Below are 27,714 nucleotides of genomic sequence, written 5' to 3'. Positions count from 1 at the left end.
TAGACAGTTCTAATCATGATATGGTTTTTCTCGACACTGAGCCTAAACTTTTCTCTCTCAACCTATACCCATGTTCCTTCCCTCTGGGGACCTACGTAGCAAATCTAATCTTCCACCTGACAGTGCTTCAAATACGTGATGTGAGCTCTCATAACTTCCAGATGTAATCTTCTCTTCTCCAGGCAAAACATGCCCAGTTGCTTTAATCAATTCTTATACGACATGGATCTCAAGGCCTTTCAACATCCTGGATGTTTGCTCTGTAATTTTCAAGTTTATCTATATCCATGTTAAACTGCAGCATCCAGAACTGAACACAATACTCCCAATGAGGTCTGGCAAGGGGAGAGAGCATCATGGGACTAACCTGCCCATACCTGGAAGTCATGTGTCTCTTAATGCTGGCCAAGATTCCATTTGCTTTTTTTTGGCTGCTACATTCCACTGTGGTATTGAGTTTGCAGCCCTTTAGACACCCCGGATCTTTTTTTTTTTTTCAGATAAACTGCCATTTAACCATCCCTCCTCCATCTTATCTTTATGAAGTTGGTTTTGCGGGCAAGTATAGACTTTGCATTTATCCCTCTGAATTTCATCTTATCAGATTCAGCTAAATGCTACGTACTAAAAAGATCCTTTTGGATCCAGTATATTAGCCATCTCTCTCAGCTTTGTGTCATGTGAAAATTTGGCAAGCATGCACCCTATGCCTTTATCCAAGCTATTGATAAAAAATGGTAAACCACACAGGGCCAAGCACAGATCCCTGAGTGCTTCACTGGAGACCTTCCACATTGACATTGAACTTTTAATAACTACTCAGAGTTTAGCCATCAAACCAATTTTGAATTCATCTAACTGTATTATTATCTAATATATATCTCTTTATCTTTAAAAAAAATAGCATGAAATATTTTATCAAACCCTTTGCTAAAAGCTAGGTAAACCGTAGCCATGGCTATAGTTTTCCTCATCTACCCATTAATAGCCCTGTCAAAATAGGAAGTAAGGTTATTCTGGCATGACCTTTTCTTGATGAAATCATGCTGACTCTGTAACTACATCTTCCCTTTATAGATATTAGTCAATTTTCTCCTTAATGATCTATTCTAGGATTAAAGTTAAGCTTACTGGCCTGTAGGATGTAGACTTTATTCTCTTCCCTTTTTTATTTTTTTTTGAAAATCAGGACAATATTTACCTTTCTTCAATTTTCTGATACGTCTTCCGTTTTCCATAGTCCTTCGTATATCACTAATAGTAACTCAACAATCACATCTGTCAGTTCCCAAGAATGTAGTTCATCAGGAATAAGTGATTTAAATTTATCAAGGGCATCCAAGTGCTCTCTTAATATCTTGGATATGAATGCCCTTTTAGTCATTTTTGTTCTGTCCTATCTAGTACAAAGGTCATTCTCCTTGACAGAGAAATGAAGTAAAATCATAATTGAGTACCTCTGCTGTCTCTCTGTTGTCAATCAGCATCCTATTCACCCTAAGCAAAGCTCCTATTCTTTCTCTGAGCTTCCTTTTTCTTCCAACAGAACTTAAACAAATCCCTTTTTTCCCCCTTATCATCCCTCAACCTCCTCAGCCCAGCATGAGCGTTAGTGTTCCTGATACTCTTTTTATAGGATGGTGGCCTTTCTTCCATCTTTTGTAAACTTCTCAAAAAAAAACAACTAAATTAGCCAGAGAGTTCCCTGTGCATCCACATTAAACTCTTCAGATAAATTGCAGTTTTTCCCCTTCTCATTAGAATTGTTTCCCTTTCTGATTTCAGATTTTTATTCTGTAGGTCATTTCCTATCTTGTCTGGGCTAATTTCCCCTGCAGATTTAGTCAGTGGTCACTGACTATTGTCACCTATTTTTCCTCTAATTTTTTTGAAATTGAATTTCCAAAAAATCTCTGGTAGATGTCAAACAACGTGTGCATTTCACCTCTTTCTTTATCATAAACTCTAGGAGGGAGTTGGTTGCCCCCTCACCAATAGTTCCCATGATTTTCACCCCAGCAACCAATTCCTCCCTATAAGGGAGAATCAGATCCCAAATACAATGTCCTTTTATTCATTCCTCTGCTTTTTTAAGGATGAAATTATTACTAAAGCAAATCAAGAAGTTATTAGAAGTTCTGCTTTTGTCAGAAAAAGAGCTCCAGTTAGATGTCTTTATAAACCGAAGTCCCCCATCACTCTTATATTATGTCTCTATACCTCACTTGTGATCTATTCCCCCAAACTCTTCCTCTGTTTATTCCTTCTGAAGAGATGATCTGTGATATGCTCCAGTGACAAAATAACTGCTGTTTCTCTTTATTGATCTTAACCTAAATATTTTTTATTATGCTTTCCTCCTCTTGTTCCTAGATTTTCTCGCATGAATATGCATTAGAGTCTGCCGGGCAGAATAGTGAATATAAAACTAGAATTACAGTCGGGGAATAGCTGAGTTAAAATCTTGCTTCAGACACATTATCTGTATGATTTTGGACATGTCTTTTAACCTCTCTCAGCCCTAGTTTTGTTATCCATATAATGGGGAAAATTATAGCACCTACCTCCACAGGATTACTGAAAGGATCAAGTGAGATAATGAATGTGAAGCAATTTTCAAACCTTAAAGTGCTATATAAATGTTAACTATTATCATAATAATACGGCACTATAATACAATGCCCCATAACCTCCATGCATCCTTTTTCAATAAGGTATACCCATCCACGCTCATGGTTCAGTCATGGGTTACAGCCCACAAAGTCTTAATAGTGTCTTTGAGGCCAAATTTGCTTTCTTACAGATTAGTACCTCTAGTGCTTCATGTTTGCTGCTAAACTTTGGGTATTTGTGTATAGACATTGTGACTCTTTTCTTGGATTTTGAGATGTAGCTAGTGATGCAGTGCATGGAGACCTAAACTTTGAGTCAAGAGGACCTGAGTTCAAATTCAGCCTCAGATACTTGCTAGCTGTGTGACCCTAGATAAGTCACTTAATCTTTGTCTGCCTCAATTTCCTCAAATTTAAAATGAGTATCATAACAGCACCTACTAACCAGGGTTGTTATGAGGATCAAATCAGGAAATAATTATAAAGCATTTAGCACAGTGCCTAACACACAGCAAACTCTAAATAAACACTGATTCTGTTCATTCCTTTGGTGAGTGCAGAGATGGATGAACTAACAAAGCAAATGGTATAGTTGAAAAAAGTCCTGGGCTAAAAGTCTGAAGAACTGAGTTACATTTCAAGCTCTGCCATTTAGAAGCTGTGCTTCTGTGGTTAAGTTGCTAAGCTTATTTGACCTCAATTTCCTTACTTGTAAAATGGGAATGATAATATACATCTTTAATTTTGTAGAGGTGCTGTGAAGATAATGTGAAATAATTATACATATGATATATTATTATGTTAATATACATATATAATTATCACATTTTGAAAACTATAAGGCAGACAGACAAGAGGGTATAGTGGAAAGAACACAGGCTCTAGACCTGGGGTCTAATTCTGTCTCTGATGCTTTCTATCTTTGTGAATTTGGGCAAGGCATTTAATCTCCTTGGCCCTGAGTTTCCTCTTCCGTAAAATTGCCCAGTTGAACTTACTTACTCCTGAGGTCCCTTCTGGCCTAGAGCTACGAACCTAGACATGGTAACATGTTATAGCTGAATGGGATGGGCAGTAAGTGCAGTTCTAGAGCAAAGAAATTCCTGTCAGATGATCCTCAAACAAAACCCTCCAGGTCAGTGTTGAAAGGACGGGGTAGCTCCTGGACCTGTCATCTTATGAATGGCAAGAGTCTTTAGGACAGATCCATACTCTGCTTAGGTCTGGTGCACCATTGCTAGATAATCATTTCAACTCTAACCCTAACCCTAACCATCATTTGTTTCTCTTTTCCCTCTTGGCATTAAGATTTTTGTCCTATTTATTTCTGGAAGTTAAAAACTCCCTACACCCTAATGTGCCCCAATCTAAGGAAGCAGTGAACTGCTGGCCATTTGGCCAGTAGCTAAAGAGGTAAAGGGGCTTTATTGATATTGTCCTATTAAAGGAAGTCCATGAAGGCATCTTCCTTTGACTTGATCATTCCATCATCATTCTTTTACTTATTCTAGATAACCCTTATTTCTTCTCTTCCCAATTATTTCTCAAGAGTTCTGTACCACAAGTGAGGAGTCCAGGGCTCTTGTCCAAGTTTCTAGACCAACCCACTGTGTGACCTTGGACAAGTCACCTTAGAAAATCTTAGTTAGAAAGTACCTTGGCAGTCCTTTGGTGTGAGCCATGTTGGAGACAAAATATGTTCAAATGTACACACATTATCTGCTCACAGACCTTAAATAATGATGAACCCACTATTGCTCAAGGCAGCCCATTCCACTTTTGGAAAGCTAAGATCATTAAAAAGTCTTCTTTTACATCCAGGAAAATGCTGGTAAATGTTTAACAACCAACTCTCCAAACCCTTGATATACTTTCAAATTTATATGATTAGCTTTTTTTCCATCTCTTTCTTAAATCTAGACAATCAACTAACCAATACATTTCCAAGGTATAAATGATTACAGTGAATATTTAACAATGGACTTACAAGCCCTCGGGAGCTGGCTCCAGCACAACCTTGAAATTATACCCACATAAGTTTACTTCTGTAATTACTATCTGTTTCTCCTAGTTCTGCCCTTTGGGGTTAAATGGAGCACTTCTAATCCTTCTTCTTCAAGTATTCGAAGCTGGCTATCACATCCTCTGGACTAAGTCAAAACATCCCCCCTCCCTCACCTCTATAGGTCTTAGTTTCTTCACCTATAAATGGGGATAGTCGGATTCAAAAATCTATAAGGCCTCTTCCTGCCTTAAGATCCTAAGATTCTGTTTCTGACTGCGTTTTTGACAACATTGGCACAGCTGAATATACTTAGAGTCAGCTGCATGGCTGCTGCTGTCCTCCACAATAGCAAATCCTGTAATGACATCATTAAGGCCTATGTGCTATGTCAGGATTTCCTCGCCTCCAGACACTCCATCTCACTGTGTCTGGGCTGAGGGCCCAGTCACTACTGATGGTGCTTATATGCTCCTCATGAAATGAGGGGGATGGGGCAGCTAGGTGGCGCAGTACATAGAACCTGGGCCCTGGAGTCAGGAGGACCTGAGTTTAAATCCAATCTCAGACACCTACTAGCTATGTGACCCTGGGCAAGTCACTTAACCCCAATTGCCTTGCCAAAAAAACAAAACAAAACATAAGGGAGTTGGACTGAGGGATCATCCAGCATTAATGTCTCTAGCATTCTATAACCACTGAAATGTTGTGGTCAGGGGTGGCAAAGGATAATGTAAAGGGAGTTGGTGGGAATTAAGGGGGGGATATTTCAACAAATGCCTTCATGGAATTCCTTTATTTTCTACTTCTAGCTCCATACTTCTGTGATTCCCTCTCCATAAAAATGGTAAAATTATTAAGTTACATACCCATTTCCCATTAACTGCACACTTGGGATAGGATGGTACACTCTATTACACACTCTTTTCTGTCTGTCACAATCCTTTTCATCTGAGTTATCTCTGCAGTCATTTTCTCCATTGCATAACAAGTTTTTGGCAATACATCGACCTATTTTGAGGAAAAGAAAAATATCATGTAACAAAATACTTTAAAATTTTTTTTAAAGGTTTGTTATGTAAATTTGGGCCACAAATGCCCTTGGTTTCAAGGCAAAGTATAGGGAATATTCTACTAGCTTGAAAACAGATAAAAGAATTTCTAAAAATGGGGTGATAAAAGATAAACTGATTTTTCTCCTTTTTCCTAAGAGGCCAATAGACATCTGAAGCACCAATCCAAATATTTATTTTGCTTTGTTAGAAAGGGAAACAAATCTTAGAATCTTCTGACTGTACTGAACAATAGAACAAAAATTACCTTGTCAGAGGGATGAAACACATACAGTCTACTGTATTATGTTCCTGTATGACAGAACCAAACTCATTGAATTATTCTGTTTTTTCATAGGACAATGGGAGATTAAGAGCTTATTTATGACCACTAGAAAAGTAATACTGAGAGACTATTGGCAGAGACAATTGTAGGTAGACATTTAAATTATTGAAAAATGCCTAAATTACTGAATATCAGGCAAGGTGAGCAGAGGTTGTCACTTCTTAGAACTGATGACTATTAATAGTAAACAGTTTTATGTTAGCCACAAAAACAAGGCCATGAAACGCTGGGAAATTCATGTGTCATAGAAAAACATTTAAAATATTTGACTTCATCAGTAGAACTGACTAATCATTCAAATAATGGAAATGATCTTTTTACAAGGAATATGTAATAATATCTTCATTAACTGCAATAATTAGACAATTATAATGAAACGGTCTTTGTTAACTGAGAATTTTCCAGAAAGCATATTTCAATTCTTGTTCTACAGCTTTCTAGTGTTCATCCCCAACCACAGTAAAGACAGTGTAGTAAGGCTTTCTTGGATGACTCAAACTCTTTTAAGGTATTACTATTATTTAAAGATTAATTTTCATTTTATAGGACTATACACATAAAGCTTATAATGGTGATTTATATAGATCTCAAGACATACTAAAAAAATTTTCATTTTGCTTTTAAACAACAAAATTCCTGTTGTTTTGGGAAAAGATACATATGAATAGTCAGCATGGCATAGTAAATAGGGGACTGGCCTTGGGTTCTGGAAGATGTGGGTTTAAATTTTGTTTCTGACAAATACAATTATGGCCATGGGCAAGTCACTTAATTTCTCAGTATAAAGGCAATTATCTAAGCAGAGTATATATGGGCCCCAGCACTTGAGACAAATTCATGTGAGGGTAGATGAAGTGTTCTTCCAAAGAATTTGGTCTGTCACTGTGCTAGGATTGTAAGTGGAAAGGAAGGCTGCCAGGAGAGAGATATTCCACCTGCAGCTATAATTCTAGTGGAAAGAAGGCAGCTGTCTCTCCCTTTCCCCTCAGATGCAGGCTCCTGGTTCAAGGCCTCAGCCATTCTGCTCTAGTAATGGCTTCATCTATAAAGCTATAAATTTTAAATGAGATGCTGGTCTGCCGAAGTTAAGGGAATTTCACCATAAGGAGTTCCCTATAGCTAGGAAATCTCAGGTCAAGAGCATATTGTTTTTCTTTTTTTAAATAATTTATTTTAAACTTATATAGTAAAATTTAAATAGACAAGAGAAGAAAAAGAAACATATAAACTTAAATACAAAATAAGAAAAAGTGTTGCCATGTGCACAGCAGAATGTAAGAGAGGATTCAAAATATATAGCAATAAATTTCCATTTCAAGAAATACTATGCATTATGTTCTGAGCTGTCCATCTTTTTTTTGCTTCCTTGTAAGTTTTCTTTTATTCTCTGCTGTGCACTTTTTGCTTTGTTCTTTTTCCCTCTCCCCAACCCAAGACAGTTATAATTAAGAGTGAAGATATGTATGTGTATATATGTATATGTATACACATAAGTGCATTTTCTCTATACACACATACACACACACACATACCACGGCAGAAAAAAAGAAAAATATTTTTATGTAGAAGTTAGATATCTAAAAAATTGAAAGACTTTTTTATTTAAGTTTTAACTTATGGTTCCTGACTATTTGGTATATAACCCTGCCATTAACTCTTTTAGAAAGAAAAAAAGAATACGATTGTGATTCTATCACAATATAGATGAAGTTTAGCACAAACCGCACTGGCTTTGGCATCCTGAGACTTAGGTTACTATCCCAGCTCTAGCACTTACTAACTCTGTGACTATAAGCAAGCCTCTTCAATTCTCTAGACTTGACTTTACCCATTTACAAAATGAAGATAATATTTCATAATAGCTGATAATTAACATTTATATAGAGCATACTTTGTGCCAGGAACCGTGCTAAGTACTTTGCAGTGATCATTCTATTTGGTCCTCACAGCCACCTTGGGAGGTAGGTGTTATTGTAATACCCATTTTACAGATACCCCCTTTAAGAATTCACATGAAGAAACTGGGTGATACAGTTGTAACATGCCTAACTTTCTTATACTATTTCACTATAGGTTTGTCAATGAACGTATGTTAAAACTTTCATGAACCTGTTTATATTATTGGTCTAAATAAATGATGGAGGAGAAAGAATTTATTAAGCACCTACTATGTGCCAGGTACTGTGCTAAGTGCTTTACAAATATCACATTTAATACTCACAACAGCCCTGGGAGGTAAGTCCTATATTATCCTCATTTTACAGTTGAGGGAACTGAGGAAGAGAGAGGTTAAATGACTTGCCCAGAGTGACACAGCTAGTAAATGTCTGAGGTGAGATTTGAACTCAGGGCTTCCTGATTCCAAGCCCAGTGCTCTCTCCACTGTACCACCTAGCTGCTTCTAATGATGATATATTTGATTTGTTTATTATTTGCTGTGTCAAGAAAAACTTTTTTGGCTTTTTTTTAACTGGATCTGTGATTTCATTGATATAAGGAACTCTGGGTAAGGAAACTCCCAATAGCCATGCTGAATGTCACTTGCTCTATAACTTAGAGTATCACTGAGTTGCCTAGATAGACTAAGGGGTTAAATGACTAGCCAATGGTCAGAGGGCCGGTTTGTACCGGGGAGGGACTTGAGTCCGGGTCTTCCTGACTCCTGGACAGCTCTGTATCCACTATGCCAGGTTGCCTCAAACTTCCTTGTTAATTTGTCCTAAAACAATCTCCTTTTTAAGCTTCAAAAACCGCTTTCTGTTTCTACTATTCCAAGATTAAGTGATCAGTTTCTTTTTCTATATCCTTGTTATCATTCCTTCCCTTTCATGGATTTCATAGACTTTAGGAAAATTTCTTTCATTCTTCACTTTTCCAGAATGAAGTGAATGTATCTTACACATTTACTCTATGCCAGGGGTGGGGAACCTGCGGCCTTGAGGCCACATGTGGCCCTGTAGGCTCTCAAGTGTGGCCCTTTGACTAAATCCAAACTTCACAGAACAAATCACCTTAATAAAAGGATTTGTTCTGTAAAACTTGGACTCAGTCAACAAGCCTCACCCAAGGACCTAGAAGGCCACAGTTTCCCCACCCCAGCTCTAAGCTTACACATGGCCCCAAACTTTTCTTCATTTAAATTGGCTCATTTTTTAGTATCTTTCTTTTCACCAGAGTGCCTTAGTCGTAAATGCCCACAGTAATCCAGCTGTGACTGGGCTATGTCAGAGCCTCAGGCAATTCTGGTAACCAGACTGGGGAAAAATAAATGCTGGGGCAGGCAAGAAAAGGAGTGACCTCAACTCAGCTTTTTAAGACAAAACCAGTTTAGCAAGGGGGTAGGAGCTGGAGAGGACAGACGGGAATAGATCTTCAGGCAGATAAATAGGCATGGAGTTAAGGGAGATTTGAGTTTAAATCTTGCCTTAGATACTTACTAGCAGTGGACCCTGGAAAAATCACTTAACTTTTATGAACCTTAGTTTCCCCATCTATAAAATGAAGATGTTGGACTCAATAACCTTTAAGGTCCCTTCTAGCTCTAAATCTATGTTCTACAGTCTTGGATTATGGGACATTAAACTCTGTGGGTGGAGACCCTGGGATACCATAAGGCCACTGGTGGGGAAACTATTGAAGGACAAAGTTGACCTGATGAGGAAGTCACGCAGGCTACTGTCATCCAGAATTTTTTATGGGGTGGGGGTGCACATCTAGAAGCTTCCTACTTTAAGTAATTGTTCTTTTTAAGTAGTCAGTTATTTCTACCTCTAAATTTCAATGCCGTGGGACAAAACCCCTAATTTCTCTAACCTAGTTTTAGTTCTGTACTATGGTTTGGCATAAGATTCTTATTAAGAACATAAATACTCTAAGGATGTTATGATGGTCTAAAGTGCAGCACAACAGCCAAACCTTTCGGTCATATATGATTTAACTTTACCTCTACAGACACTGGATGTGTGTGTGTGCATGTGTGTGTGCATGTGCATGTATGTACACATGTGTCTATCTATATGTATGTGTATATATGTATACATATATGTAAAGTCCTTTGATTTTATATCAGAACCAATCATAAATATTTATTGAGCCCACCAAAAAAGTAAAGCATTATGCGAGATAACACTAGCCTTTGCCTATCTTGCAAAAAAAAAGACTTTATAGTTCTTTGGAAGAAAGGCAGAAGAGAATATATATTCTACTGTCCCTCTCTCTATTGACATGGGTACATGCACACATAAATACACATGCATATGTGTACATATACATATCTATCCCCAAATCTCTCTCTATAGATAGATTGATAACTATTTCAATATTGATATAGTTATAGCTATCCCTAAATCTCAAATCTCAGGTCCAAGACCTTAATTTTGTGATTACAGAATAAAACAGCTGCAAAGACTGGCAAAACTTGTCAAGCAAGGAATGGAGAAGATGGTGGGTAAGTGACTTAGAATATTTATTCTGATAATCAAAGCCACAACTCTATTCTAAACAAAAAAAATTTTTTAGTAGGTTGGGGTTGAGTGGATGATAGTCACAGTTTAACTTTTACTCTTTAATGGTTTCCCTTAAGGTCCAGAAAGGAAATAAATTTTACCAGCCTGAGATCCTTCATAAACTTAAAATTACTAAAGGGATATATTAAATTGATTACTATTTTAGAATTATCCCCTAGAGAAAGAGTTGTATGATTAAGTAACATATAATGAAACTCTTTTCAAAACAACATACCAGAACTTGGTGTGGAGGATTTTGAGAAAGGAAGGAGATAGTAAGTGATTTCCCCAGGATCATACAGTTATTAAGTGAGTGTCTGACATCAGATTTTAACTCAGATCTTCATAAGCCCAGGCCCAGCACCATCTATTGTGCCGCTGACTGATACCAGGTGTGTGATCATGGGCAAGTTAATTAACCTGTCAAGGCCCCAGGGGACTTGGTAGAATTATAAATTACAGAGAAATTATAGATCTGCATCTGTAAAGGGAGTTTCTACATTAAGTATTTTCTAAACCAGTGAAATCAGTTTCAGACCCACTTTCCCCATCAAAAAACAAACAGAATCTATGCATCAAATAAATGTTTTTCTTCAAAGTAATCACCTTGGGAAGTCATTTATTTATTCCAATGACATGTCCAATGCACAAGCCATTTATAGACTGTTTATTTTCTAATTGCCTTCATGGTCAGTTTATCATCCATGCAAGAAAATCAGTCACGTTGCTTTCTAGAACACCTCATAGTTAGCATCCCCATGTGCTTGAATTTTTAAACAACAAACTTTTCAAACAACTTTATTAATCTGATGATTTTTCTCCCATCTATCTCCTAATTTCTGATTACCCAGATGTAAGCCTATAAATAGGAGCCCTTTTTTTATATCAATCTTGTCTTCCTCTTCCTCCTTTCTCTCGGGTCTGCCTCATTGGGCAATATCACAAGAAGCGATTTGGCCCTGAAATGTGATTAGTAGAAGAATCAGGAAGCATAAGCAAAATGATTATAACCTGAAAGCTTCCATTTAACACATGAACACCTTGATAATCAGTAGAATATTGCTATGGGGATGTTTTCTGTTGTTGTTTTTAAAAATTTTTTTCAAATGTGGTGAAGACTGCTGACTGATGACATTTACAGGAAGTAAACTGGAATGATTTTTACTAGATCTGCGTCTCCAAGCTACAGATGACACCCAGGAGAAAAGTACATTACCACTGTCGCACTTGAATTTGTTCTTGCAATCAATGTCTTCTATGTTGCACAATTTTGTTGGATAACATCTTTGGGATTCCACCAGCTGCTCCGTACATGGCTGCCCCCCAAACTGTGAGGGACGCAAGAGGGATCTCACTCGAAACTGAAAGGGAAGCAGAGGAGAATGGGAGACTGTCTATTGCTGCCCAAACCCCAAAATACTGTGTTACTTGCTTACTGGGACAGTATGATCCCGAAGGATTCTTGTATTTATTAGTCCAGAGGCTTGGGCTCTTGATCCTGATCAGGTCAGTGACTTTGTAGGGCTTCGAGAAAACCATTTTCTCAATGTGACTTAGTTTCTCCATCAGTTAAAATGGTAATGAGGAAAGCATAATGAAATAAGAGCTGGGAGACCTGAGTCCTTTGGATAACTACTGGGATTGTCTTTACTTCATGCCTGTTATGATTTCATGGCTTCCATGGAGACAGTATCCACAGAAAGGCAATGAAGGGGAAAAGAAAAGCCTTGAACGTGAAGTCAGAAAGCCTGGGTTCCTCTCTCAGATCTGCTGCCTGCTAACTGTATGACTGTAGATAAGTCACTTGCCCTCTCTGTTGCTCATTTTCCTCATCTACAAAATAAGGGAGTAAGATTAAGTGAACTCTTAGATCCCTTCCTGCCTAGCAAATGGTGATTCCATTCTCTACCACTAACTAGCTGTGTTACCTGGAGCAAGTCGTCAAACATCTTAGTGCCTCAGTTTACTCATGTACAAAATGAAAGAATTGTATCTCTAAGATCCATTTCAGCTCTAAAGTTTTTTGATTCTACATAAGAACAAATTATAAATGTTTATTGAGTCCTCTAACTATGTAAAGTATTATGCAAGATAATACTAGCTTTTCTCTATCTTGTGAATACCATGAGGTTATAAATATGAAAAAAAGACTTCATAGTTCTGTGGGAGAATGGCAGAGGAGAAAAACCATGTAAGTGCTCTCCTCACATGTCATATTGCCAACTGGAAAGTAATTTTAAAAAAAAGTGAAGGAGCAACTACACAATTCTGGGATGTGTTTGCTCTAATACCCAATTTAGTCAAGGTCCATTAAGATCAATGACCTAGCTCAAGTAAGCTTTCAGGCCAACAAATTTTAAAATCTTGAAATGCAAACAAGCTGAGTGACTTTCTAGTATGGAAGGAAAACTGGTCATCAGTTTTCTTGTTCCTATCTCAGCTCAGTTTCAGCCCCTGTCACACACTGGTTCCTTCCTTTGTTTTGCTTCTCTCATCTCCTAAAAAAACCTGAAACCAGAAGTGTGACCAGAATATGTGTAATAGTAATAACAATAGCTAGCAATTATATAGTGCCCTCTATGTGCCAATCACTGTGCTAAGTGCTTTGTAATAATTATCTCATTTGATCCTCATAACAACTCTATAAGTAGGTGCTGTTATTATCATCCTCAATCTACAGTTGATGAAACTGAAACAGACAGAGGTTAAGTGACTCCCTCAGGGTCATACAAATAGTAAATGTCTGAGGCTAGATATTTAAGTCCTCCTGACTCTAGGTCCAATACTCTATCCACTGGGCCACTTAGCTCCCTCTCTAATAATAAGGAGATTAGAGGTTTAAAATATCTAATAAGAAAGTACAGTATGGTTTGATAGAAAGAACGTTAGTCTTGATGTCAGGAGATGTGGGTTCAAATTATTTTTCCCTTTACTAACAGTCAGTTGTACTCCTTATGCTTCATAGGCTTTATTTGTAAAAGGAAGTTAATAATGGTTGTTCTACCTACTTCACAGGGTAGTCATAAGGAAAATAATTTGCAGAGTTATTTGGTTTGGGCATCAATAGCCAGAGTCCCCCATTCTTTTCTGCTTCTCTTTTGGTACTAGATTTGTGATTTCATCTGTATGGGGAATTCTTCCACCGAATCATCTCCTCTAACACCTACCTACATTCAGACCTTCTCTATCCCTCCAGAAACTTGACTTTTTCCACTGGCTAATCCTGCTCTGATAGGTAAGCATTTTCCCTTATCTTTCCAGGACCCAGGATTCTGTGAAACACATCGCAATCTCTTCATTAGGCTCTGTGCAGAATTTTTTCTTCTCTCCCAACCCCCTTTTTAGCACCTCTTAATGTGTTTGTGGTCTTTCCCCATTAGAACATGAGCTCTTTGAGGGCAGAGATCGTCTCTTATATTTGTATCCCTAGTATTTATCACAGTGTCTGATACATAATAAGCAATCAATAAATGCTCTCTCTCTTTGTCTCTGTCTCTCTTTCTGTCTCTCTCTCTCTCTCACCAGCTTATAGTCCTAGACTGGGGTGGAGGGTAATAGGGACACTGAGAGATCAAATAATTTCCTGAACTTTGGCAAATAAAGGTGGTGATAATAGATATCTTTGCCATGTCCCTGATCTTATTGGAAAGGTTTCTAGCCTTTGTTTATGAAACAAAATATTGTCTCTGGGTTTTAAGTAGATACTAATAATGACCATATGATCCATTTATTATTGTACTACCTAATGCTGTTGTTATTTAAGATGTAAGGATATTGGACTTTGTTAAAAGCTTTTTCAGCAGCTATTGATATAATCATGTGGTTATAATTTTTGTCATTAATATGTTCTATTATGCTTATAATTTTCCTTATATTGAACTAATCCTGTATTACTTTTGTAAGTACAACATGGTTAGAGTCTAGAATATTTTAATATGTTATTATAGCCTCTTTACTAATATTTAATTTAAATATTTTTTGTGTTGCTATTCATTAGGGACATTGGTCTATGGTTTTTTTCTCTGCTTTGTCTCCTGTGATTTAAGCATCAAGACTATATTTGTGTTATAGAGGGAGTGTGGAATGATTCCTTCTTTTTTATTTCTATAAACTCTACATATTATTGGAGTTAATTGTTCTTTGAATGTTTGATAGAATTTTCTTGTAAATTGACCTAGTTCTGAGTTTTGCCCCCTTTGGGAGTTCATTTGTGGTTTGTTTAATTATTTTTTTTAACATTAGCTTAAAATTTAAATAACATATTTCTTATTCTGCTAATCTGAATTTTATATTTTTGTAAATATTTATCCATTTCCCCTAAATTTTCAGTTTTTTCAGTATACAATTGGCCAAAATTGTTTCTGGTAATTTCCTTTTTTTATCTTCAATTGCTGTGAATTCTCTTTTATAATTTTTAAAACAATTTGGTTTTACTTTCTCTTTTTAAATCAGATTCATTGTTTATTTTATTAGTTAAAATAGTTCATAGTTTTATTAATCTATTCAATATAGGAGCCTTTTTCTTTTCGATTTTTCATTAATTTTCATAATATCTCATTTTGTATTTGGGGTTTTGATTTGTTACTTTTCTAGTTTTTGTCATTGTTGAATGCCCAGTTCATTATTCTGCTCATTCTTCCTTTTGTTGATATCTAGAGATATTACCTTTCCCTAAGAACTGCTTGATTTATTATGGTACCTTTAAGCATATTGTAATTTCCTTGTTTATCTCTTTTATCTGTATTTTCTGTTGCCTTGTCTGAAACCATGATGGCTATCCTTTTTCTTTTAGTTCATAAAAGCATAACAGATTTTCCTACATTTACTATTTTAACTATCTAAATCTTTACATTTCAAATGTAAGCAATTCCCCTAATTTCTCTGGGCCTCAGAGAACATCTATAACATTAAGGGGTTAGATTCAATGACCTCTAAGATCATTTCCAGCTTGAAGTCTATTATCCTGTGTTCCTTTTTAACTCATTTGTTGTCTCAATGAATCAATTCTTCGTGACTCAGCTTCCTTCAGCAAGGGAGAGTCACCTTTACTACACCATCTTTACATACCTGTTTTTTAACACAAGGGTCACATTCAGACCATGGTCCAAAGTCACTCAGCAGGCAGTTGATGGGACACATTTGCTCGTTGCAGGCCCTGGATTCCTGCTTTGAACACAGCCTATCACAGTAGTTTTCTTTGTAATATTTATCTTGTACTATTTGTCTGCAACCAGGAAAACAACAATAATAACTCTATTTAGGCTGAGTCCATTCACTGGGGCACTATCTCTTGGAAATCATAAGTGAAATGAAAAAAAAATAACAATTAACTCTTTTGTCTCATGTAGTTTTCATTTATAATTTCTTGAAATACAGCTCTGAAAAACCAGGCTTTAATAAAGTCCATTAAGATTCAAATGGAGCTACTTGACTATGCCTTTAAACCCAAATCACTCTGGCTCTCACTACTTGGCCAATAACAGGTCCCAGCTCAAGCCTCACTTGCTCATTGTTTGGGTTTTGATAGCTCAGAATGAGTGTAAATAGCAATTATTTCTGTTGTAGCCTGAAATCCTGAGGGTCTTCCCCTCCCAGACTGATTCTTTTGTGAAGGCAAACTAGCCCATTTTTTGCCTTCATTTTCACCTAGCCTTTAATCATTGAATGGGTGTGGCCTCAGACAAACTGAAACCTGGGAAAGACCTTAGCTTAAAAAGGCCAAGGGTCCCACTGCATCCGGGGCCATCACCAGTCATCCTGGTCTATGTCTTGCCACTGGACTGAGATGGAACTGGAGGAGAGAGTGAGGCAAATGATTTGGCAAAGCTCTGTCTCACTCAAATCCAGTTCACTTACAAGTCAAGACATCACCCTCCTGAAATCACTGGTCCTCTTCAAGAACGAAGGATGAACAACACAAACAACAATCTCTCGGAGGAGATGACAATCAAGTCACATTGCTGTTAGGAAAAAAGGGAAGTATATGGAGGAGGAGAGTGGGAGGTAGAATAAGAGAATGGGTCCCATGGCCATCTACTTAAACAATGACAGTTCTATAGAGGAGTTAAGAGGAAAATGATAGAACAAATGGAGTGGAAAGTTATGGTGTCTTCTTAGGTTGTGAAAGACCTGTGGGTACCACATGCCAAGAGAATGACATTTGAGTGTTAATGGACAGAAGTTTATGAATTCCAGTTTCCTGAGGAATTACTGTGTGACCTTAGGCAGGAGGATGTGGTCTTCCTTGAGCTATGTCTCAGTTTCCTTACATAGGAAAGGGGGATTAAAGGCACTAATCTGCCTGAATCTAATACTTATACTTTCCATTGGTTCAAGTCTTGTCATTTCCCAAAATTCTCTCATCTACAGGTGTTAGGGAACCAATATTCATTTGGAATCAGAAGACCTGGATTTGCATCTTGACTCTGCCACTTACTAATTATGCAATCATGGAAAGGTCATTTAACTTTTCTCATATCTCAATATCTTTTTGGTATTTCAATTTTCATTATCTCATTGGTAAAGCAAGGATAATAATGCCTGAATCATTAATCTCACAGGATTAATAATGGAGCTCTATTCCAGTTACTGGCAAAGAGACAAAGTCTAAGATAATTCATGGTTTCTGCCCTCATGGAGCTTACTATTTAAGAGGATAAGACATAAATATAGCAATAATTCACTAATATTAGTTAATATATGTTATAAATAAGAGAGGTACAGACAATGTGGGGTATCTGGCAAGCAAGCAACAAAGATTTGTTAAATGCCTACTAAAGGTCAGGCATTATGTTAAAATCTAGAGATACAACAAAATCAAAAGTGTCTTTTCTCAATGAATTTACATTCTAATCAAGTGGACAATATGTACTTCTATAAGTATATATATGATACATCTAAAATAATAATTAGCATTTCTGTAGTACTTATTATGGCTAAGTGCTCTATGAACATTGTTTCATTTGATTCTCATAACAACCCTGGAAGATGGGTGCTATTTCTATCTCCATTTTACAGTTGAGGAAACTGAGGCAAACAAATGTTAAATCACTTGCCCAAGGTCATATAGCTAGTAAGTGTCTGAGGCTGGATATGAATTCAAGTCTTCCTGACTCCAGGCTGAGTGCCTTATCACTGTCCCCTGACAAATAAGATCCAAGGTAACCGTTGTAGGATATTTCTGCAGAAAGTTGCACTTGACCTGAGTTGTGAAGGAAATCAAGAATTCTAGGAGGATGGGAGTTGAAAAGGGAGAGTATTCTGGGCACAGGGGACAGCTAGTGCAAAGGAATGGAGATGGGAGATGGGAGATGGAGAATCAATAAGAACAGCAAATAGACCATTGTGGCTAAATGACAGAGAACATGGAGGGCAGTGAAAGGTAAGAAGAGGTCAGATTGTGAATATGTATGAATGTCAAGCAGAGAAGTTTATATTTAATCTTACAGGTAATAGGAAACTATTAGAATCTATTGATGGCAACTAGGTAGTACAGTGGGTAGAGCATTGGGCTTGAAACCAGGAAGACTCTTTTCCTGAGTTCAAATCCAGCCTCAGACACTTACTAGCTGTGTGACCCTGAGCAAGTCACTTAACCCTGTTTGTGTCAGTTTCCTCATCTGTAAAATGAGCTGGAGAAGAAAATGGCAAACCACTCTAGTATCTTTGCCAAGAAAACTCTAAATGGGATCATTTCATGACTGAAACAACTGAAGAAACAAGCAAACAATTGACTGAGTAAGGGGATCATATGATCAAAACTACACTTGATGGGTTTAAAGAGTAGGTAGGAATTCACTTGAGAAATAAGAGGGAGGAGAGTTCTCATAAAGATACTGTTTAGAAACAGGCATGGAAGATATTATAATGCCTGGATTCTCAGCACAGCCCAATAAGGCGGGAAGGCTAGTATTTCTAATGTATAGGTGGGAGGAGGGAACTGGGATTCAGACAGATTAAATCTCTTGCTGGTGACTAAGAGCTCATTTCTATTCATCTCAAGTTTGGGACCACTCTTCTACACTGCTCTGGAGAGCTGCTTCCAAGTTGGTGAACTGTTGTCTGCTTATCTGCCTCACTGTGTGATTGGAAATGCAAGTAACTGAGGGCTTAGACAATGAGGCTTCCAACATTTCAGACCATTAGGACACAATTTGGGATCTTACAGCTACAAAATTCTTAAGTTATTACTGGTAAATGACTTAAATAGGAAATAGGTTAAAATACTCAGGACTGTAAGAGCTATTAAATAATAAAGTTCTGGGCACTTCAAGGCTGTAAACCAAAGACCACTACCCCAAGATAATTAGGAGAGCCATTATCTTAGCTTTTCACTGTCACCAGTTTGTTATGTGACCTAGGGAAAATCATTTAATCTCTATTGACCTCATTTTCTTCATTTGTAAAATTAAATAATTGGATTAGATAATCTCAAAAGTCTCATCTAATAATAATAATAATAATGACGATGATGAGGAGAAGGAGGAAGAAAAAAGAAGAAAGAAGGAAGAAGAAGAAGAATTTAATTTTCTTGGGAAACTTTTTTAGGGGTAGCAAAATGGTAAAGTTAATCATCCCTAGGGCCTAGCCCAGTGCCTTTCGCAGAATAGGTTTTTAATAAATATTGAATTGAATTGAATTGAATTGAATCAACAAATGAACTTTTATGGTGAGTATTCATTTTGTGGGTGCCTTACCCTCCCCACTTTCCTTGTCATTCAATGAAATTTCTGATTATTGGCTTCAATATTCACAGACTCCCAAAGGAAGAAGAAGGAGTTAAATAGTCACACCCACCTCTCTCTCCTTTGGGTTCCATAATTGCAAGAACTTGAACAGCTGGACCATGGAGTCCATGCGTAGTGGTCACAGTAACAGGCCTGGCTCCCACCAATCAGGACACTCAGCAGGGTAGAGTACAATAAGATGTTCTGGTCCATACTCCAGGAACATTCACCTCCTGACATTGGATAACATAATACAGTGAACAATAGTCAGTCAATTAGCGTTTATTAAGTAACTACTATGTGCCAAGAACTATAGAAAGCACTGGAAATATTTTCCCCATTTTACACATGAAGAATTTGAAGGACAGAGTGGTTAAATAATAATAATGATTACATTTCTAAAACACTATGCGTCCGACACTGGGCTAAACACTTTACAATTATTATCTCATTTGATCCTCGTAACAATTCTGGGAGGTAGGTGTCTTATTATTATCATCTTCATTTCATAGAAGAGGAAACTGAGGCAAACAAGGTTAAGTGACTTGTCCAGGGTCACACAGCTAGCAAGTGTCTATGGTCAGATTTGAACTGAGGTCTTCCAGTCTCTAGGCCCAGTAATCTATCCACTGCACCATTTAGATACCTTTCTATCTTACTTGCAATTGAGACTTTCAATATATGTTGTCTGCCCCTTTAAAATGCGAGCTGGTTGAGAATGGACTGTCTTACTTTTTTAATTGTATCCCTACTTAGCACACTGCTTTGCACATACTAAGTACTTAATAAATCCATTTTCATTCATTCATTCTCACAGTTACAGAACTAAATGTGATCCTGGGAGGCTGCTAATGAATCTCCTTTAGGGAAGATAACACATACACAGTCACTACTATATTTTTGAAGCTCTCAGAGCAGGACATTCTCACCTAAGGCCTACATATACCATGTCCACTAGTTCTAGGACTTTTGCTCTGACCCATCCAGTCCAATAGGTATTGTCAGAGGTGGCAAAAATTACTGATCCTCTGAACTTCATGGGATAAACTATAAGCCTTGCAAAACTTTTATGCTTTTTTTTCCCCCTTTTTTGATTCTTTTGTAAACACGAGCTTGGATGACCCCAAGTACAACTGTGTGGGTTGCTGAATCCACATTTTGTGCAAATTAGGGAGGTAGAAGCAAAGGTTAGCACCCTCTGGAGCATTTCACTTACCACTCAGCCTAGGGCCTAGGCACAATGAGAACTGACTCATTCTATTTGGCAGAGGTAAGATCATAGAATTTAGAGCCAAGAGGGACCTTAGAGACCTAATCCAATACCCTCATTTTAAAGATGAGTAAACTGAAGCCCATAGAAATTACCTATACGATATAATTAGTAAGTAGTAGAGTTGGAATTCAAATCTCACAACAAATTCAGCACATTTTCCATTATACCAATATTAACAGGCAACCCAATTCACATTACTCCATATTATAAAGAAGGGGTTGGGAATATATGAGCACTCAATTCCCTTTTCTATATGAAATAATGACTCAGTTTACCCATCAGCAAAATGACGGGGTTAGACTAGGTGATATCTGATGATCTTATGATCTGATAAGAGTTATGATTGAAACAATATGAGCTTCTGCATCATTTGCACTTAGAATTCTTACCCTGGTCCAGTGTAGGCAAGGACATCCTTGAGATAATTTCTCATTGTGCTTACAGATATCACAATTAATCTAAAACACAATCTAAATCTAAAGCACAATCAGTCTAAAACTTAAAGTTTGTCATCATGTGTCACAGAATTGGATTTTGCCTCATCAGCTTCCCAATATTTGTGCCATTTGGTTCAGTTATTTCCATCTTTTCTACAAAATAGATTTTCCAACAAAAGACGGTTATAGAGAATGAGTGATAGTTTGTAGAGGGAGTATGGCCCTGTGGATAGAATGCATGGGAGGAAGACCTGGGTTCAAATTCCACCACCTACTATTATCTCTCTCAATATCAGTTTCTTCATTTGCAAAATAAGAATAATGACGCCTGTAGTAACTATCTCCCAGTGCCATTGTGAAGCTTAATTGAGATAATGTATAAAAAGTCCTTTGTAAATCTTAAAGCATTATGTAAGTGTCAGATACTATTTTTCTGTAACTTGATCGGTTTGTTTTTTCTAGTTTATTGGATGCAAAAAGGGGGGGGGGCAGCTAGGTGGCACAGTGGATAGAGCACTGGCCTTGGAGTTAGGAGGACTTGAGTTCAAATCCAGCCTCAGATACAGAATACTCACTAGCTGTGTGACCCTGAGCAAGTCACTTAACCCCATTTCCTAGACCAAAAAAAAAAAAAAAGGTAGCGTTTATTAGAATATTATCTCCTAGATGATAGAGTGCTTATTTCTTCTCTTTGTACAGTGTTTGGTCCTGTGCCTAGTACGTAGTTAGTATTTAATAGATTCTTATTGGTTGACTTCACAGATATAGAGATTAAACCTGTGATTTCGTTGATATAGGTAACTTCTAGATGAAGAATGAAACTCACCACTTTCTCTGCAAATTATAGTCTTAGATTGTTGCCTAGAACACTAAAAGGGTAAGTTACTTTCCCAGGATCACACAGCCAATATGTATCATAGGTGGGACTTGAACTCAGGTCTTTTTGGCCCCAAGGCTTCCTGTTTTCTTCCTTACTATAACATGCTACCTCTCTTAATTGACTCCACATATAACTTTAATGTCATTTGTTTGTGTTTCATTCATTCTGGTTGAAGTTAGTTTCAGGTAACATTTAGGGTCCATGGCTTCAAAAACCCAGTGACTCCTCATTGCCTTAAGGATGAAATAGAAACTCCTTGGCCTAACATACGGGTCCTCCATAATCTGATTCCAATTTATCTGTCTAGCCTACTTTCATCCTATCTCCTTCCTTGAACTCTATATAAATGAATGACAAAAGAATTTTTGTTGTTGTTCAGTTGTTTCAGGCATGTCCCACTCTTTGTGACCCCATTTGGAGTTTTCTTGGCAGAGACCATTGGAGTGGTTTGTCATTTCCTTCTCCAGCTTATTTTATAGATGAGAAACTGAGGCAAACAGGGTTAAGTGACTTACCCAGGGTCACACAGCTAGTAAATGTCTGAGGACAAATTTGAATTCAGGAAAATGAATCTTCCTGACTTCAGGTTGGGGTTGGGAGGAGCATTTATCCATCTCTTAATATGTGCCAAACCCTGTACTAAATGCCTTAGATAAAAATATAAAAGCAAAGAAAGTTTCTGACCTCAAAGAGCTTACATTTTAACCAGGGTAATAATATAGAAAGGGGAGAGATGGCCAGGGAGTGGCATTTTGTCTGGAAATTTACAAAGATGGTGATAAGGTTCAGAGAGAGAGTAGACTGACACAACCCATCCAGGAACAATGGTAGAGTCCGTCTGATAATAGTTTATGAGTCTCGAACTGATGGGGAAAGAGGAAGACAAAAGGTTGTGTGGGTTGGCAAGGAGATAGGAGAATAGTGAGTAAAGTGAAGCATGGTGGCCAGGGCCTTCCTGAAATAGTGGTCCAGGAGGGACAGTCACTAATTGGGAGATGAGGGCCCCAGGAGGAAGCTTCTCCAGGACAAAAAGATGGTTGTCAAGGGGGCAGATGGTCAAAGTATATTAGTCACTTTCCCTTCAATGCTAATCTGTCATTTCCTGCTTCTGTCCTATCCCTCATACTTGAAATCTATTCCTCCACAATAACATCTGAGAAAATTCTTCTCTTTCTTCAAAACCCCTATTTGGGGTTTTCTTGCAAAGATGCCAGAACAGTTTGCCCTTTCCTTCTCCAGCTCATTTGATAGATGACAAAGGGAGGTAAACGGAGTTAGGTGATTTGCCCAGGGTCACACAGCTAGTAAATGTTGGAGGCAGAATTTGAACTCATGAAGATGAGTGTTCCTGACTTCAAGCCCAGTGCTCTATCAGGTAGCTGCCAATATGATCTAATTAAAGGGTTACCGTTCCCATAAAGCCTTCCTTGATCCTCCCAGATGAAAGTGATTTCTAACTCAGATTTTTATAATACTTTGTTTAGGCCTCTTTGCATTTATCACACTTTGCCTGGCATCATACTTATTTGTGTATGTAGTTTATTTCCTTTTTTAAATTTTAAGCTCCAGTAGAGCAGGGACTGCCACTTTTTGAACTTTGTATCCTTAGCACTTAGCAGAAGTACATTATACCAAGGAGACATTTATTAGCTACAATGCTTATGTGTGTGTGTGTGTGTTTCTTTAAGGTTTGCAAAGCATTTTACTTAAGTTATGTAATTTGATCATTGCACAACACTGTGAGGTAGGTGCTACAATTATCTCTCTTTATAGACGAGGAAACTGAGGTAGACAGAAGTTAAGTAACTTGGCCAGAGCCACACAGCTAGTAAGTATCTGAGGCAGGATTTGAATTCAGGTCTTCTTTACTCCAAGTCCAGCACTCAATCTACTATACCTCCTAGTGGTTTCATTATTAAACATTTGATAAATATTTAATTGAATACATATGTAATTAAATTAAATTTTAATAAATGTTTAATTTAAATAAAGAACCTAATATAAAGGGAGGAAAGTTTCTCTCCCTTGTAATACCAGAGGGTACATTGCTACTTGTTAACCTAGAAATAAGAGCATTCCTAAAGGCAATATATAAACACCTCCAAAATGCAACCAAATCTATTGCTAAAAGACCTAATAGTTACGTCACTTTGAAAAATGCCTCTTAATTATATGCCTGAATAATCCAAATCCTCTGTGTTAGAAAAAGGCCAATATGTGGACCCTACTTTTAAAGAATTTACAATGAATGTGGCATGTCTAGAGCAACATAGAAAAGAAGGCAACTCCCAGTACCAAGCAGTGTGAAATTGAGTGAAATTGAGTCCCATCCCCCAGATTAGGCGGCAACCTGTTAAAGAAATATGACTATCAAGAAACATTAGGCTATCAGAAATAATTACATTTTTCCACCAAGGCCTTATAGAATCCCTCAAACACAGAGAAACAGGTCATAAAGGCAAAATGACCAGATGAAGCCCAATTCAAGAATCATGTCAGAATAGCTTATCAGACCTGAAGAATTTTCTCCAGACAGGTACTTTCTGGGTTTTTTTTTTTTGTTGTTGTTGTTGTTGTTTTTGGCTAGGCAATGGGGCTAAGTGACTTGCCCAGGGTCACACAGCTAGTAAGTGTTATGTGTCTGAGCTCAGATTTGAACTCAGGTCCTTCTGACTCCAAGGCTGGAGCTCTACCCACTGCGCCACCTAGCTGCCCCCAGACAGGTATTTTCTGATTGGCTGTTGAGTCCTCTGTGACTGTGATGCTACATTTTACTAAGACAAATTATTAATCAGTCAATCAATCAACAAGTGCCTTAAACTGAATCCGTATTGATGATGATATTGAAAATAGCTAGCATTTATATAATGGAGCATCTAGATTGTGTTGTGGCCTGGCCTGGAGTTAGGAAGACCTGAGTTCAAATCTGCCCTCAGATACTTACTAGCACTGTGACCCTGGTCAAGTCACTTAATCCTATTTGTCTCAGTTTCCTCATCTGCAAAATGAGCTGGAGAAGGAAATGTCAAACCACTCCAGTATCTTTGGCAAGAAAACCCCAAATGGGGTCATGGAGAGTTGGACACAACTGAACAACAAGTACAAATGTGTGTGTGTGTGTGTGTATAACATATGTGTGCATATATAATATATGTATGTATATATATATATAAATACACATACACATGCACATGGGAGATAGATGCTATTATTTTCTCCATTTTACAGATGAGGAAACAGAAGCAGATGGAGGGTAAGTGACTTGCCCAGAGTCACATAGTCAGTAAATATCTAGGGCAGGATTTGAACTCAGGCCTTCATGTCTCCAGATCCAGAGCCTCAAAAGAGACAGCATTCATATACAGCTTTAAGATTTGCCAAGCACTTCACAAATGTGAAATCATTGGATCCTCACAACAGCCCTGGGAGGTAGGGACTGTTATTATCATTTTATAATTGAGGAAACAGAGACAGATAGATATTAGCTAGTAGTAATAATAACAACAACAACAACAACATTAACTAACATTTATATAGTGCCTACTATTTGCCAGGTACTGTGCTAAGCACTTGACAGTCATGACCTCATTCGATGCTCACAAAAACTCTGGGAGGCAGGTGCTATTATTATCCTCACTTCACAAATGAAGAAACTGACAAACAGATGTTAAGTGACTTGTCTAGGTTCCCACAGCTTATAAGTGTCTGAGGTAGGATTTGAACTCACATCTTCCTGACTCCATATCCAGCTCTCTATCCATTGTACCACCCAGCTGCTGATTTTGTATCTTTTTGCCCTCCAGTGGTCATGCTACATTTGTGATAAATTTGGGTTGATCAAGCATAAAAAATATCTAAAAAATTAGACCCCTCTTTTTTTTTTTTTTTGGTCGGCCTTCTAAAATGAAATCATTGGGCAGGAAGAAAATGTTATCTGCTGGTTTGCCTTTCCTCTGCTTCCTGTAGGGAAAATAACAGGTAGCTTTCAGGTAGTTTATGATGTTCATGGTAAAAAAGCTGATTTTTACAAAAATATCTTATGGGACTTGTTTTTACATGATTTGCAGCAACCAAAATAGGAAAATAGGTAATATGACCCTAGTAGTTGCCATCAGCATTTGCAAAACAAAGCAGCAATCATGAAAAAACCGGCATATTTTATGTCAACTATTACATAAAAATTTCACAGGTAGAACTCTTATACAATGTTCTTCTCTCTAGTCTGGTTATTTCTTTTCTTGGACAATTTGTGAGATACTGCAAATTAAAGTTAACTTCAAAACTCCTGATTTGATTGGGTGCTAATAAAATAACTAATTAGGAAGTATCTCCTTATATAATGTTTCATTGTTACGAGAAAGGGAAAATATTTTATATAAAAATAAAAGATTTTATTAACACATCTTTTTTTAGCTGTAAATTTTTAATGCTGTAGTTCAGTAAACAATCAAATAGATTTAATTTTTCACTTATTCCTCTCTAACAGCTCTAAATATTTGATTTATCTGAAATTTCACAGGTTACTTTGCACACTGGTATATAGTGTTTTAGATGCAACAGGCTGATCCCAGGATACCTCCAGACGATCAGGAGGGAGGGAAGGCGAAATAAGTGCAAAGCAACAAAGAGAATTTGGATAGAATATTCAGGTTTTTACAGGATTCATGTAACATCAACCGTCCACAGTTTGCCATCCCAAATTCTCTTGAACTCCTTACGAAATCCTGAAGATAGGTTTCCATGCTACCTCAACTCTTATAAATAGTAGGAAAACAGAAACCTGTACAATATTTATTTTGAATATTTACTCACACGGCCAAAAAGCAGTCCCATTAAGTTGGGCTGGAGAGCAAATTTTAACTCGCCCCAGTCCCCTGTGCTCCACCTCCCCAGCTCACAGCATTTAGAGCTGGAAGGGAATTTAGAAGGCAACTAGTCCTATCCTTCACTTTACAGCTGAAGAAACTGAGGCCCAGAGAGATTTGTTACTTCGCCCAGGTCAGACAATGAGTGAGTAAATAACGTAGCCTGAGTTTGAACCTGACTCACTCCGAACCGGGTTTTCCGCTCCGTTGCAGTAAGAGCTATGCGAGTAGAATTGAGACTTTGTTTTCTTTGGTTTTTCCCTCTGTGATAAGGTCCTGGTAAATATGAAGGATGAAGATTTCAGGTCCAGGCTTCGAGGGAAACCTGGGTTTAAGCAATTTGTGTGTCTTTTGTTAGGAACCTCAAGTAAATCTGGCACCAGGGTTTAAATGCTACGCTTTGCATGGTAACACAATGTTTTTAACCATCCTACACCTTAGAAACCTAAGGAACTTACCTGATATTTTCTCTGGTTTAAAAAAAGTCTTTCCTTATTTCACAGAGATGTCCAAAGTGGCAGCTACAGGCAGCTACGTATCCTCATTCACAAAAAGGTTAGAGGTTTCTTGATGATCTTATGACTTATAACATTTCACAAGATCGAAAGTGAAAGAATCCTCAATGCCACTCACCTCTGGGCAGAGTCCTGTGTCTGAGAAAACTCCAATGCTCAGGGCTTATACGATGATCAAAATAGCCCTGACCAACTGCTAGCTAATATCCTCTAATGTCATCACTGGAGGTACAGTCCTTACCAGGATGGCTGTCAAAACAGTCAACTGATTCTCTGCAGCTCTTTAAAATGATCCATTCCAAATGCAGAAATGACTCTAACTGGTTATGGCATGGTCAGGGATACGGCTCAACTGATGCTTGAATTATTCTGTCTGTCTGGAATGCTGATCTGAGTGAAATATAATATTATTACAGAAGTCACAAGTGATGATAGCTGACATTAATAGAGCTCTTAGCAAACCTCATCTCATCTGATCCTCATAACAATTCTGTGTCACTG

The 27,714-nt window shown here is 37.5% G+C and overlaps 1 protein-coding gene across 2 annotated transcripts in view; it reads right to left on the bottom strand.

The window, feature by feature from the left end:
- The window catches only part of C6 (complement C6), a 72,977-nt gene extending 45,716 nt beyond the window's left edge, over positions 1 to 27,261 (bottom strand). The window contains exons 1-5 of one of the 2 annotated variants that reach the window (XM_027863504.1): positions 27,157 to 27,261; positions 19,314 to 19,476; positions 15,585 to 15,741; positions 11,734 to 11,878; positions 5,484 to 5,625 (exon numbers count right to left, since the gene is read on the bottom strand). In XM_027863504.1, the coding sequence (XP_027719305.1) occupies positions 5,484 to 5,625; positions 11,734 to 11,878; positions 15,585 to 15,741; positions 19,314 to 19,456 (587 nt within the window). In that variant the 5' untranslated portion in view covers positions 19,457 to 19,476; positions 27,157 to 27,261. The remainder of the gene's footprint in view (positions 1 to 5,483; positions 5,626 to 11,733; positions 11,879 to 15,584; positions 15,742 to 19,313; positions 19,477 to 27,156) is intronic. The other variant, XM_027863503.1, reaches the window with a different exon arrangement.
- Positions 27,262 to 27,714: the final 453 nt, after the last annotated feature.

This window comes from Vombatus ursinus, unplaced genomic scaffold (genome assembly GCF_900497805.2).
Source record: "Vombatus ursinus unplaced genomic scaffold, bare-nosed wombat genome assembly UNPS02014772.1, whole genome shotgun sequence".
Classification (NCBI taxonomy): domain Eukaryota; kingdom Metazoa; phylum Chordata; class Mammalia; order Diprotodontia; family Vombatidae; genus Vombatus; species Vombatus ursinus.
This window is presented reverse-complemented; position numbering and strand designations above follow the sequence as displayed.